This window comes from Eleutherodactylus coqui, chromosome 6 (genome assembly GCF_035609145.1).
Source record: "Eleutherodactylus coqui strain aEleCoq1 chromosome 6, aEleCoq1.hap1, whole genome shotgun sequence".
Lineage (NCBI taxonomy): Eukaryota > Metazoa > Chordata > Amphibia > Anura > Eleutherodactylidae > Eleutherodactylus > Eleutherodactylus coqui.
In genome coordinates, this window is record NC_089842.1 from 33,068,201 (window position 1) to 33,082,355 (window position 14,155).

The following is a 14,155-nucleotide window of genomic DNA, read 5'->3' on the forward strand; positions in this document are numbered from 1 at the left end:
AGGGGGTTCAAAGAAGGGCAACTAAACTAATACATGGAATGAGGGGACTGGAATACACAGAGAGGCATCAAAATTGGAGTTATTTACCCTGGAAAAAAGAAGGTTAAGGGGTGATCAAATAACTATGTATAAATACATGAGGGGACAATACAAGGATCTCTACCATGATAAGTTTATACCCAGGACAGCGACGGTAACGAGAGGGCATCCGCTACGTCTAGAAGAAAGCAGGTTTCATCACCAACACAGAAGGGGGTTCTTTACTGTAAGAGCAGTGAGACTGTGGAACTCTCTGCCTGAGGACGTGGTGATGGCAAAATCTATAAAGGAGTTTAAGAGGGACTTGATGTCTTTCTAGAGCGCTATGATATTACAGGATATAAACATTAGGTGATCAGCGGGGTTGTTCATCCAGGTCTTGGAGTCCGATTGGAACTTTCAAATGTTAATCCAGGGATTATTCTGTCTGCCATTATGGGGTAAATTGGCTTCTGCCTCATTGGGGGGTTTTCTCCTTCCTCTGGATCAACAGAGGGGAAGGATAGTAACAGGCTGAACTCGATGGACATTTGTCTTTTTTCAGCCTAACATACTTTGTCATTATAAATCACACAGGATAGGATTAGATACACGGCTCAGCAGACCGTTTAACACAGGATAGGATTAGATACACGGCTCAGTAGACCGTATCACACAGGATAGGATTATATAAGAAAGACCATATCACACAAGATAGGATTAGATACACGGCTCAGCAGATGGTATAACACAGGATAGGATTAGATACACGGCTCAGCAGATGGTATAACACAGGATAGGATTAGATATACGGCTCAGCAGACAGTATTACACAGGAAGGATTAGATACACAGTTTGGCAGACCGTATCACACAGGATAGGATTAGAATACAGCTCAGCACACAGTTGAAGAAAATAAATGGATAACAGCACATCCAGTTACCAAAATAGGCACAACCAGGCCACAGCTGCATGATCCAAGCGGAATCCGGGCCTAGGGATCCACAGAGGTAAGTCCACAACTGATAAAGAGATGGATCAGCACTCTTGGGTTTTCTTTTAAAGTAAAAGCATCTTTACTCCTCAGTAAAACTTTGCTTTTACTTTAAAAGAAAACCCAAGAGTGCTGATTAAGGATGAGCGAGTATACTCGCTAAGGCACTACTTGTTCGAGTAATGTGCTTTAGACGAGTATCTCCCTGCTCGTCCATAAAGATTCGGGGACCGCCGCAGCTGACAGGTGAGTCGCGGCGGGGAGCAGGGGAGAGCGGACGGGAGAGAGGGAGAGAGAGATCTCCCCTCCATTCCTCCCCGCGCCGGCCCCCAAATCTTTAAGGACGAGCGGGGAGATACTCGTCTAAAGCACATTACTCGAACGAGTAGTGCCTTAGCGAGTATACTCGCTCATCCTTAGTGCTGATTAGAGATGAGCGAACGTACTCGGCCACGCCCCTTTTTCACTCGTGGGTGAGCGGGGGGTTGCAGAGGGGAGTGGGGGGGGGGGAGTGTTAGAGAGAGAGAGCTCCCCCCAGTTCCCCACTGCTACCCCCCGCTTCACCACACCATCCCCCTACCCCCCGCTTCACCACACTATTCCCCGCTCCCCTGCGCCCCCCGAATCTTTGCACCCGAATAGCCAGGTACTCGAAAATAGCGATGCTCGATCGAGTAATTACTCGAAACGAGTACGTTCGCTCATCTCTAGTGCTGATCCATCTCTTTATCAGTTGTGGCCTTAGCTCAGCAGACGGTATCGCATAGCTCAGCAGTCAGCATCACACAGGATAGGATTAGATACAACAGACAGTATCACACAGGATAGGATTAGATACACGGCTCAGCAGTCAGCATCACACAGGATAGGATTAGATACAACAGACAGTATCACACAGGATAGGATTAGATACACGGATCAGCAGACCGTATCACAAAGGAAAGGATTAGATACACGGATCAGCAGACCATATCACACAGGAAAGGATTAGATACAACAGACAGTATCACACAGGATAGCATTAGATACAGAGCTCAGCATACGGCATCACACGGGATAGCATTAGATACACAGCTCAGCAGATGGTAGAACACAAGATATCATAAGTTACATGGCTCAGAAGCCAGTATTACACTGGAGAGGATTAGATACACAGCTCAACAGACAATATCACACAGGATATAATTAGATACACAGCTCAGCAGGCAGTATCAAACATGATAGGATTAGATACATAGCTCAGCAAACAGTATCACACAGGATAGGATTAGATACACAGTCGAGCAGACCGTATCACATAGGACAGGATTGGATACAACAGACCGTATCGCACAGGATAAGAATAGATGTACAGCTCAGCAGACCGTATCACACAGCAGAGGATTAGATACACACCTCAGCAGACCGTATCACACAGCAGAGTATTAGATACGGTCTGATGAGCTGTGTATCTAATCCTATCCTTCTTGATGCTGTGTATCTAATTCTTTTCTGTGTGATACGGTCTGCTGAGCTGTGTATCACACAGAAAAGAATTAGATACACCGCATCAAGAAGGATAGGATTAGATACACAGCTCAGCAGACCGTATCACACAGGATAGGATTAGATACACGGCTCAGCAGACCGTATCACACAGGATAGGATTAGATACAACAGACCATATCACACAAGATAGCATTAGATACAGAGCTCAGCAGACAGTATTACACAGGATAGGATTAGATACATGGCTCAGCAGACAGTATCACACAGGATAGGATTAGATACACGGCTCAGCAGACAGTATCACACAGGATAGGATTAGATACACGGCTCAGCAGTCAGTATCACACAGGATAGTATTAGGTACACAGCTCAGCAGACGGTATCACACAAGATAGGATAAGTTACATGACTCAGAAGCCAGTATCACACAGGATAGGATTAGATACACAGCTCAGCAGACAGTATCACACAGGATTGGATTAGATATACAGTTGAGCAGACCGTATCACATAGGATAGGAATAGATACAACAGACAGAATCACACAGGATACAAATAGATACACAGCTCAGCAGACCATATCACACAGGAGAGGATTAGATACACAGCTCAGAAAACAGTATCACAGAGGAGAGGCTTAGATACACGTCTCAGCAGACAGTATCACACAGGATAGAATTAGATACACGGCTCAGGGGACCATATCACACAGCAGAGGATTAGAAACACAGCTCAGCAGACCGTATTACACAGCAGAGTATTAGATACACAGCTCAGCAGACCGTATCACACAGAAAAGGATTAGATACACAGCATCAAAAAAGATAGGATTAGATACACAGCTTAGCAGTCGGTAACACACAGGATAGGATTATATACAAAAAAACATATCACACAGGAGAGAATTAGATACACAGCTCAGCAGACGGTATAACGCAAGATAGGATAAGTTACATGACTCAGAAGCCAGTATCACACTGGAGAGGATTAGATACACCGCTCAGCAAACAGTATCATACTGGAGAGGATTAGATACACAGCTCAACAGACAGTAACACACAGAACAGGATTAGATACACAGCTCAGCAGACAGCATCACACAGGATAGCATTAGATACAGAGCTCAGCAGTCAGTAGCACACAGGATAGGATTAGATACACCCACCATATCACACAGAATAGGATTAGATACACAGCTCAGTAGACAGTATCACACAAGAGAGGATTAGATACACAGCTCAGCAGTCAACACACAGGATAGGATTAGATACAACAGACAGTATCACACAAGATAGGATTAGATACAACAGACAGTATCACACAAGATAGGATTAGATACACAGCTCAGCAGTCAGCATCACACAGGATAGGATTAGATACAACAGACAGTATCACGCAGGATAGGATTAAATACACTGCTCAGCAGACCGTATCACACAGCATTAGATTAGATATACAGCTCAGCAGACCGTAATACACATGATAGGATTAGATACAACAGACCATATCGCACAGGATAGGATTAGATACAACAGACCATATCACACAGGATAGGATTAGATACAACAGACCATATCACACAGGATAGGATTAGATACAACAGACCATATCACACAGGATAGGATTAGGTACACAGCTGAGCAGACCATATTACAAAGGATAGGATAAGTTACACGGCTCATCAGACAGTATCACACAGGATAGGATTAGATACACAGCTCAGCAGAGAGTATCACACAGGATAGCATTAGATACAACAGACAGTATCACACAGGATAGCATTAGATACAGAGCTCAGCATACGGTATCACATGGGATAGGATTAGGTACACGTCCCAGCAGACAGTATCACACGATAGTATTAGATACACAGTTGAGCAGACCATATCACAAAGGATAGGATTGGATACAACAGTAAGTATTACACAGGATACGATTAGATGCAACAGACAGTATCACACAGGAGAGGATTAGATACACAGCTCAGCTGACAGCAACACAGAGTATAAGATAAAAAAATCAGCTCAGGAGACAGTATCACACAGGAGAGGATTAGATACACAGCCCAGCAGACCATATCACACAGGAGAGGATTAGAAACACAGCTCAGAAGACAGTATCACAGAGGAAAGGATTAGATACATAGCTCAGCAGACTGTATAACACAGGTTAGGATTATATACAAAAAAACATATCAAACAGGATAGGATTAGATACATGGCTCAGCAGACAGTATCACACAGGAGAGGATGAGATACACAGCTCAACAGACATTATCACACAGAAAAGGGTTAGATACACAGTTGAGCAGACTGTATCACACAGGATAGGTTCAGATACACAGCTCAGCAGATAATATCACACAGGATGGGATGAGATACGCAGTTGAGAACACTGTATCACACAGGATAGGATTAGATACACAGCTCAGCAGACAGTATGACACAGGATAGGATTAGATGCATGGCTTAGCAGACAGTATCACACAGGATAGGATTAGATACACTGCTCAGCAGACCGTATCACACTGGAAATGATTAGATATGACAAATCATATCACACAGGGTAGGATTAGATACACAGCTCAGCAGACAGTATGACACAGGATAGGATTAGATACATGGATTAGCAGACAGTATCACACAGGATAGGATTAGATACACTGCTCAGCAGACCATATCACACTGGAAAGGATTAGATATGACAAATCGTATCACACAGGGTAGGATTAGATACACAGCTCAGCAGACAGTATGACACAGCATAGGATTAGATACATGGCTTAGCAGACAGTATCACACATGATAGGATTAGATACACTGCTCAGCAGACCGTATCACACTGGAAAGGATTAGATATGACAAATCATATCACACAGGATAGGATTAGATACACGGCTCAGCAGACAGTTTAACACAGGATAGGATTAGATACACAGTTGAGCAGACCGTATGACACAGGATAGGATTAGCTACACATCTCAGCAGACAGTATCACACAGGATAGGATTAGATACACAGCTCAGCAGACAGTATCACACAGGATAGGATTAGATACAACATACAGTATCACACAGGATAGGATTAGATACAGAGCTCAGCATACAGTATCACATGGGATAGAAATAGAGGAACGTCTCAGCAGACAGTATCAAACAGGATAGGATTAGATACAGAGCTTAGCATATGGTTTCACACAATATAGGATTAGATGGACAGCTCAGCAGACAGTATCACACAGGATAGAATTAGATACACAGTTGAGCAGACGGTATCACACAGGATAGGCTTAGATACATAGCTCAGCAGACGGTATCAAACAGGATAGGATTAGATACACTTTTGAGCAGACTGTATCACATAGGATAGGATTGGATACAACAGATAGTATCACACAGGATAGGATTAGATACACAGCTTAGCAGACCGTATCACACAGGAGAGAATCAGATGCACAGCATCAAATAGGATAGGATTAGATACACGTCTCAGCAGACAGTATCACACAGGATAGGATTAGATACACATTTGAGTAGACCGTATCACACATGATTGGATTAGAACACAGCTCAGCAGACAGTATCACACAGGAAAGCATTAGATACAGAGCTCTGCATACAGTATCACATGGGATAGGATTAAATACACAGTTAAGCAGACAGTATCACACAAGATAGGATTGGATACACAGTTAAGCAGACAGTATCACACAAGATAGGATTGGATACACAGTTAAGCAGACAGTATCACACAAGATAGGATTGGATACACAGCTCAGCGGACTGTATCACACAAGATAGGATTGGATACACAGCTCAGCAGACTGTATCACACAAGATAGGATTGGATACATAGCTCAGCAGGCAGTATCACACAGGATAGGATTAGATACACAGTTGAGCCGACCGTATCACATACAATAGGATTGGATACAACAGACAGTATCACCCAGGGTGGGGTTAGATACACATCTCAGCAGACAGCATCACACAGCATAAGATTAATAAAAAAAACTGCTCAGCAGACAGTATCACACAGGAGAGGATTAGATACACAGCTCAGCAGACAGTATCACACAGGATAGGATTAGATACACAGCTCAGCAGACCATATTACACAGGAGAGAATCAGATGCACAGCATCAAATAGGATAGGATTAGATACACGCCTAAGCAGACAGTATCACACAGGATAGGATTAGATACACATTTGAGTAGACCGTATCACTAGAGATGAGCGAGCACCAAAATGCTCGGGTGCTCGTTACTCGAGTCGAACTTTCAGTGATGCTCGAGAGTTCGTTTCGAGTAACGAACCCCATTGAAGTCAATGGGTGACTCGAGCATTTTTGTATATCGCCGATGCTCGCTAAGGTTTTCATTTGTGAAAATCTGCAAAACACAAGAAAGTGATGGAAACGACACAGAAACGAATAGGGCAGGCTAGGAGCTACATTTTGGGCTGTATCTCAAGTTCCCAGGTCCCACTATTAAGCCACAATAGCGGCAAGAGTGAGACCCCCGCACTGTCAGCATAACGATCGTTCTCCTCTGCCACAGCTGTAACAGCTGTGGCAGAGAAGAACGATGTTAGCCCATTGAATTCAATGGAGCCGTCAATACAGCCGACTCCATTGAAAGCAATGGGCTGCCGGCGATCGCGGGATGAATTGTCGGGAAAGGGTTAAATATATAAGCCCTTCCCTGCAATTCATCCAGAAATGTGTAAAAATAAAAAATATATATATACTCACCTGGTGCCGGCAGACGGAGTTCAGCGCCGGCAGGCTGCAGTTCTCCTGAACTGCTCTGAACAGCTGTGAGTAGTATCCAGCAGGCGGGGATTTAAAATCCCCGCCTGCTGAATAAGATGCTTCTGATTGGTCACAGCCTGACCAATCAGAGGCCAGCCCTCACTCACACCCATTCATGAATTCATGAATGGGTGAGTGAGGGCTGCCTCTGATTGGCTCAGGGGCAGGAGAGCTGCCCCTGAGCCAATCAGAGGCAGCCCTCACTCACCCATTCATGAATTCATGAATGGGTGTGAGTGAGGGCTGGCCTCTGATTGGTCAAGCTGTGCCCCTGAGCCAATCAGAGGCAGCCCTCACTCACCCATTCATGAATTCATGAATGGGTGTGAGTGAGGGCTGGCCTCTGATTGGTCAGGCTGTGACCAATCAGAGGCATCTTATTCAGCAGGCGGGGATTTTAAATCCCCGGCTGCTGGATACTAATCACAGCTGTTCAGAGCAGTTCAGGAGAACTGCAGCCTACCGCGCTGAACTCCGTCTGCCGGCACCAGGTGAGTATATATATATTTTTTTATTTTTACACATTTCTGGATGAATTGCAGGGAAGGGCTTATATATTTAACCCTTTCCCGACAATTCATCCCGCGATCGCCGGCAGCCCATTGCTTTCAATGGAGTCGGCTGTATTGCGGCTCCATTGAATTCAATGGGCTAACATCGTTTTGCCGGGACCAGGTGAGTATATATATATTTTTTATTTTTACACATTTCTAGATGAATTGCAGGGAAGGGCTTATATATTTAAGTCCTTCCCGACAATTCATCCCGCGTACGCCGGCAGCCCATTGCTTTCAATGGAGTCGGCTGTATTGCCGGCTCCATTGAATTCAATGGTCAGTGCTCGTTTAATCGAGACGAGTATCGCGTGGTGCTCGTCTCGAGTAACGAGCATCTCGAGCACCCTAATACTCGAACGAGCATCAAGCTCGGACGAGTATGCTCGCTCATTTCTACGTATCACACATGATTGGATTAGAACACAGCTCAGCAGACAGTATCACACAGGAAAGCATTAGATACAGAGCTCTGCATACAGTATCACATGGGATAGGATTAAATACACAGTTAAGCAGACTGTATCACACAAGATAGGATTAGATGCACCGCTCAGCAGGCAGTATCACACAGGATAGGATTAGATACACAGTTGAGCCGACCGTATCACATAGGATAGGATTGGATACAACAGACAGTATCACCCAGGGTAGGGTTAGATACACATCTCAGCAGACAGCATCACACAGCATAAGATTAATAAAAAAAAACAGCTCAGCAGACAGTATCACACAGGAGAGGATTAGATACACAGCTCAGCAGACCATATTACACAGGAGAGGATTAGATACACAGCTCACAAGACAGTATCACACAGGAGAGAATTAGATTCACAGCAAATAGGATAGGATTAGATACACAGCTTAGCAGTCGGTATCACACAGGAGAGGATTAGATACACGGTTCAGAAGTCAGTATCACACAGGGTAGGATTACATGCACAGCTCAGCAGATGGTATCACACGAAATATGGTTAGCTGCACAGATCAGCAGACTGTAACACACTGGATAAGATTAGATACACGCCTCAGCAGACAGTGTCGCACAGGATAGGATTGGATACAACAGACGGTGTCGCACAGGATAGGATTGGATACAACAGACGGTGTCGCACAGGATAGTATTGGATACAACAGACGGTGTCGCACAGGATAGTATTGGATACAACAGACGGTGTCGCACAGGATAGTATTGGATACAACAGACGGTATCGCACAGGATAGGATTGGATACAACAGACGGTATCGCACAGGATAGGATTGGATACAACAGACGGTATCGCACAGGATAGGATTAGATACACAGCTCAGGGTCCGTATCACACAGGAGAGGATTAGATACACAGCTGAGCAGACGGTATCACACAAGATAGGATTAGATACACAGCTCAGCAGACAGTATCACACAAGATAGGATTTAGATACACAGCTCAGCAGACAGTATCACATATCACACAGGATAGTATTAGAGTACTGTTGTACCTTATCACCACCAGAAAAATAGGTGGAGACCTGTCAAGTGACAGTCACACTTGGTCTCCACCCCCCCCCCCCCCCCCCCCCCCAAAGCTTCTGATTGGCTGAAGAGAGGCCAGAGCTTCCCTGCAGTCCCCGGGGGTGTGAATACTGATACCAATGCTAGATGGGAATTCATCATATACAAAAAGAACAATCACAGAAAATGTCCGTTACTTACTGACTGAGGAGTGCATATAGATGCATCCTCTCACCATGCAGGTAGCTGACTACCAAATGGAGGAGCCAATAACACCTGTGGAGGACACCGATGAGACAAGCACTCACACTGCCTCTTGATAATGAGGGGGCTGGATGCTTGGTGTATACTCCCACACATAGTGGATACAAGGTGCAAGCAGAGGGTATCACACAGGATAGGATTAGATACACAGTTGAGCAGACCGTATCACATAGGATAGGATTGGATACAACAGACAGTATCACACAGGATAGGATTAGATACAACAGACAGTATCACACAGGATAGGATTAGATACACAGCTCAGCAGACCATATCACACAGGAGAGGATTAGATACACAGCTCAGCAGACAGTATCACACAGGAGAGGATTAGATACACAGCTCAGCAGACCATATCACACAGGAGAGGATTAGATACACAGCTCAGCAGACAGTATCACACAGGAGAGGATTAGATACACAGCTCAGCAGACCATATCACACAGGAGAGGATTAGATACACAGCTTAGCAGACAGTATCACACAGGAGAGGATTAGATACACAGCTCAGCAGGCCATAACACACAGGAGAGGATTAGATACACAACTCAGCAGACCATATCACACAGGAGAGGATTAGATACACAGCTCAGCAGACCATATCACACAGGAGAGGATTAGATACACAGCTCAGAAGACAGTATCACAGAGGAGAGGATTAGATACACAGCTCAGGGTCCGTATCACACAGGAGAGGATTAGATACACAACATCAAATAGGATAGGATTAGATACACAGTTTAGCAGTCGGTATCACACAGGAGAGGATTAGATACACAGTTCAGCAGTCAGTAGCACACAGGGTAGGATTACATGCACAGCTCAGCAGATGGTATCACACGAAATAGGATTAACTACACAGCTAAGCAGACTGTAACACACAAGATAGGATTAGATACACAGCTCAGCAGACAGTATCACACAGGATAGTATTAGAGTACTGTTGTACCCTGTCACCACCAGAAAAATAGGTGGAGACCTGTCGAGTGACAGTCACACTTTGTTCCCCCCCCCCTAAAGCTTCTGATTGGCTGAAGAGAGGCCAGAGCTCCCCTGCAATCCCCGGGGGTGAGAATACTGATACCAATGTAGATCGGAGTTCATCATATACAAAAAGAAAAATTACAAAGACGTTTCCCATTCTGTTGTCATTTTGTCACCATGGGTACTGAGTGCAGAATGATGGGGAACACAAGGAGAGGACCTAACAACATGTAACAAGGTGAGAGGGTGTGAGGAGCTTCTGGATGCATTGTATATTAGGGGGTGATTACCTCTGTGAAATAATCTGCTTGCTTGTAGATTCAGGAAGGGTTTTCTCCACAACTATTTATTTTTCTCCAGACGGGGACATTATAAGAAGGACTGACATGATATTAATGTGTATTAACCCTTTGTATCATTGATCTCTGTATAATGACCTTCATTTGTGATCCTTCTTATGCTCTAGAAATACCTGAGTCTAGAACACAATAGAAGAGACTTGGCCCAGAATTTACTGAAGGACATTTACAAAGGTGGAAGAGAAGCTGTGATAGCGCTGTGGGTTAGTCTTCATGCTCTGCGGAGGCGTCATGGTTCCCGTGGCCTGGAAGCTGTACTGGAGGAGTTCTGCTATAGAGGTAACATTGTGTATGAGATGTCAGTCAATATATTCTTCTTCACCTTGGACATTTACTGGTAGAGAAGGTGGCCGACTTCTTCCAGGAATAGTGTTCTCCTTGAATAGTTTGAGTAGCGATAAATGGATCACAGGATGGATTTCCAGTCTGTTAGGGAGTGTTAAACAACTTGGCTTATTTTTGCAATAATCTGAGAAGTTCCTATGAATTTCTGACCCCGCTTTGGAGATCGTACATGTATTTTTAGATTTTTAGTAGACAACCAAACCTTGTCACCAACCTGAAAAGTAGAAGGAGCTTAGCCATGTTTATCCGCTGCCTTTTTATGGTTTTCTTGGGCTTCTTGTAGCATCTCCAAAAGATTCTTCTGGGTTTCCTGCAATGTTATTAGTCTGTAAGTAACAGTAGGAATAGGAGTATTAAAAGGAAAGTCAGGAATAAGTGCGGGATGTAAGCCAAAGTTAGCATAAAGTGGACTTTGAGATGTAGAGTTATGTTTGTAGTTGTTGTAGGTGAATTCTGCTGTTGATAGGTAGTCCACCCAATCATGCTGGAGGTAGGAGATATAACAGCGGAGGTGTTGCTCACGAGTCTGGTCGGACTGAGGATGGAAGGCAGAAGACAAATTTAAAGCAATCCCTAAGGCCTTATTCACATGGACATTCTTACACGGCTAAATTAACCACGTTAAAAAATATTCTTTCAGATGGCCAATTTTTAGCCACGTAAGAATATTGCGCCGGCAAAAATGGGACATGGGCGGTCGATTTTATACGCAGTCTTGCCCTATCTTTCATCTAATATACGCTTGCTCCTTCTATAGGTTTCTATGGGAGCTGCCAAAAAGGGAGGGTGAGGGAATGTAACGCCTTAGTGACCAGCCCATTGCTTTTTTACATCCTAGCTTTCTTGGGTTTAATCCCCAGGGATGTAAAAACATGCTCCCTGCGGGGATTAAACCATGCAAGCTCTGGATGGGACAGCTCCATTCTGATGGTTACTGGAGGTAGCCAACAACCTGGAGCTGTCAGCCCAGGCCGCGGAACTTCACACCTACCGCACCCCTGGTCTATTCCCTTTAGCGAATGCCGGTGATCATATGTGTGGTGGAACCCCAATATGTATAACTATATGTTTGGGTTAGTGGGCCTTGTCAATTTAAAAATGCTTGCTTCTGTTCTGATGATTTGACTATAGAAATGTACGTACAATTATGCAATACTTATATTGGGCAATGTTTATATGAAAATATCTGTTTTTTATAACTCTGCTGACAAAGATGAAATTTAGCAAGCAAACATATATACATAAATATGTTTGTCCAGCTGCATCAGTTATTAGGAGAAGTAGGAATTAGACAAATAACCGCATCTGAGGCAAACTACCGCTTTCTCAATACCGAAAAAATCCCCCCAGCAATTTACTGGAAACAGACGCGAATAACATGGGAGGTCTATGCTATTACTAACTCGTGATGTCACAACCAATCATTTCGGCCATGATACACGTGGGATACGAAATAGTATCCGCCCTGTCTGCTACCACGTGACGGCAATACCAGATGACCGGATGAAGGATTACGCTTATCCAATAATCAAACAATACGTTGTATTTATGTAACCTTTGCCTGCCCCAAAAGGGCTGTTATGTTATACATTATAAAACATGCCACGCGCCGACAAATAAACAGGAAGTTACTTTTTCTGAACTGGTGTCAGATTGAATAATTTCAAGACAAGTGCGCACTTGTCCATACCTTTAATCAATCAATCTGGAAGGGTGTGATCATTCCTAATTGAGTAAGCCGTGGTTCCACAAAGGAATTCCACTTCATATGTAGTCAATTAAAAGATTAAAAAAGAGTTAAAGATTCAGCTGCCCTGATGGATCGGATCCATCGGGGCAGCTAAAAGTACTCACACCCGTCCTCTGCGAGGTCTCATGGTGTTCTGGCCTTCTGGTCCCGACAGCGCTATCTGCGCATGCGCACGCTGCACGTCAATAGACCCCCAAAAGAAAACAGTGATCATGTAAAAGTAAAAAAAAGTTAAAGTTTCACTTCCCATCATGGATCCGATCTGTGAGGGGAGGTTAAATTACTTGCCTAACGCCACCGACAATGTCCCCTGATGGGATCTTTATCTCAGATCTTCCCCCATTTTGGGCGCTTGCGCCCATTGGCAATGTGGCGCCCACCCCAGAACCTGGGGAAGGCTCGGAAATTTAAAGTCTCTTTGCTCCTGAGTACTAATAGATAATGGTGATTACATAAAAATTAAACACAGTTGAAGTTTAATGCTCCTTTCGGTTTGGGTCCCATTGTGCAGCCAGACAGAAGGTTAGGGCCACAATTGGTATATTTCTGAACACGGGACAAATGGGGGGCTTCAATTTGGGGTAAAAGTTTTCATTCATATGTGTGCTGTACAAAAAAAAATGGTTTTAAAATGACACAACTGCCAAAAAAATGAAAATCGTATTTTTTTCCTTTCACTTTGCTTAGATTCATTCAAAAACAGTGGGGCAAAATACGCAATACACCCCTAGATGAATACATTAAGGGTTCTAGTTTTCAGAACAGGGGTAAAAAACACTCCTGACCCCCCTCAGTAAATACATTAAGATGTGTATTTCTTAAAATGGGGTCATTTGTGGGGGTGTCCATCATTCTGACACATATGTGCCTTTGCAATCTTAGGGCGCATTCAGACGACCGTATATCGCCGGGTATTCACGCTGGCCGATATACGGCGTCTCTCTCTGCAGGGAAAGGAGGCTGGAAGTGCCAGGAGCAGTGTTCTGAGCTCCCGCCCCCTCTCTGCCTCCTCTACACCCCCTCTCCGCCCCTCTGCACTATTTTCAATGAGAGGAGGCGGGACGGGTGTGGGACTAAGTTCCGGGAATTAGTT

General features: G+C 44.3%; 2 protein-coding genes across 2 annotated transcripts in view; both read left to right on the forward strand.

Moving 5' to 3' along the window:
* LOC136632018 (NACHT, LRR and PYD domains-containing protein 3-like) overlaps positions 1–14,155 on the forward strand; it is a 1,080,175-nt gene that overhangs the window by 402,618 nt on the left and 663,402 nt on the right. The gene's annotated exons all lie outside the window — the stretch shown is intronic.
* LOC136632016 (NACHT, LRR and PYD domains-containing protein 12-like) overlaps positions 1–14,155 on the forward strand; it is a 238,338-nt gene that overhangs the window by 43,199 nt on the left and 180,984 nt on the right. The window contains exon 4 of the mRNA XM_066606552.1: positions 11,075–11,246. Coding sequence (XP_066462649.1) covers positions 11,075–11,246 — 172 coding nt within the window. The remainder of the gene's footprint in view (positions 1–11,074; positions 11,247–14,155) is intronic.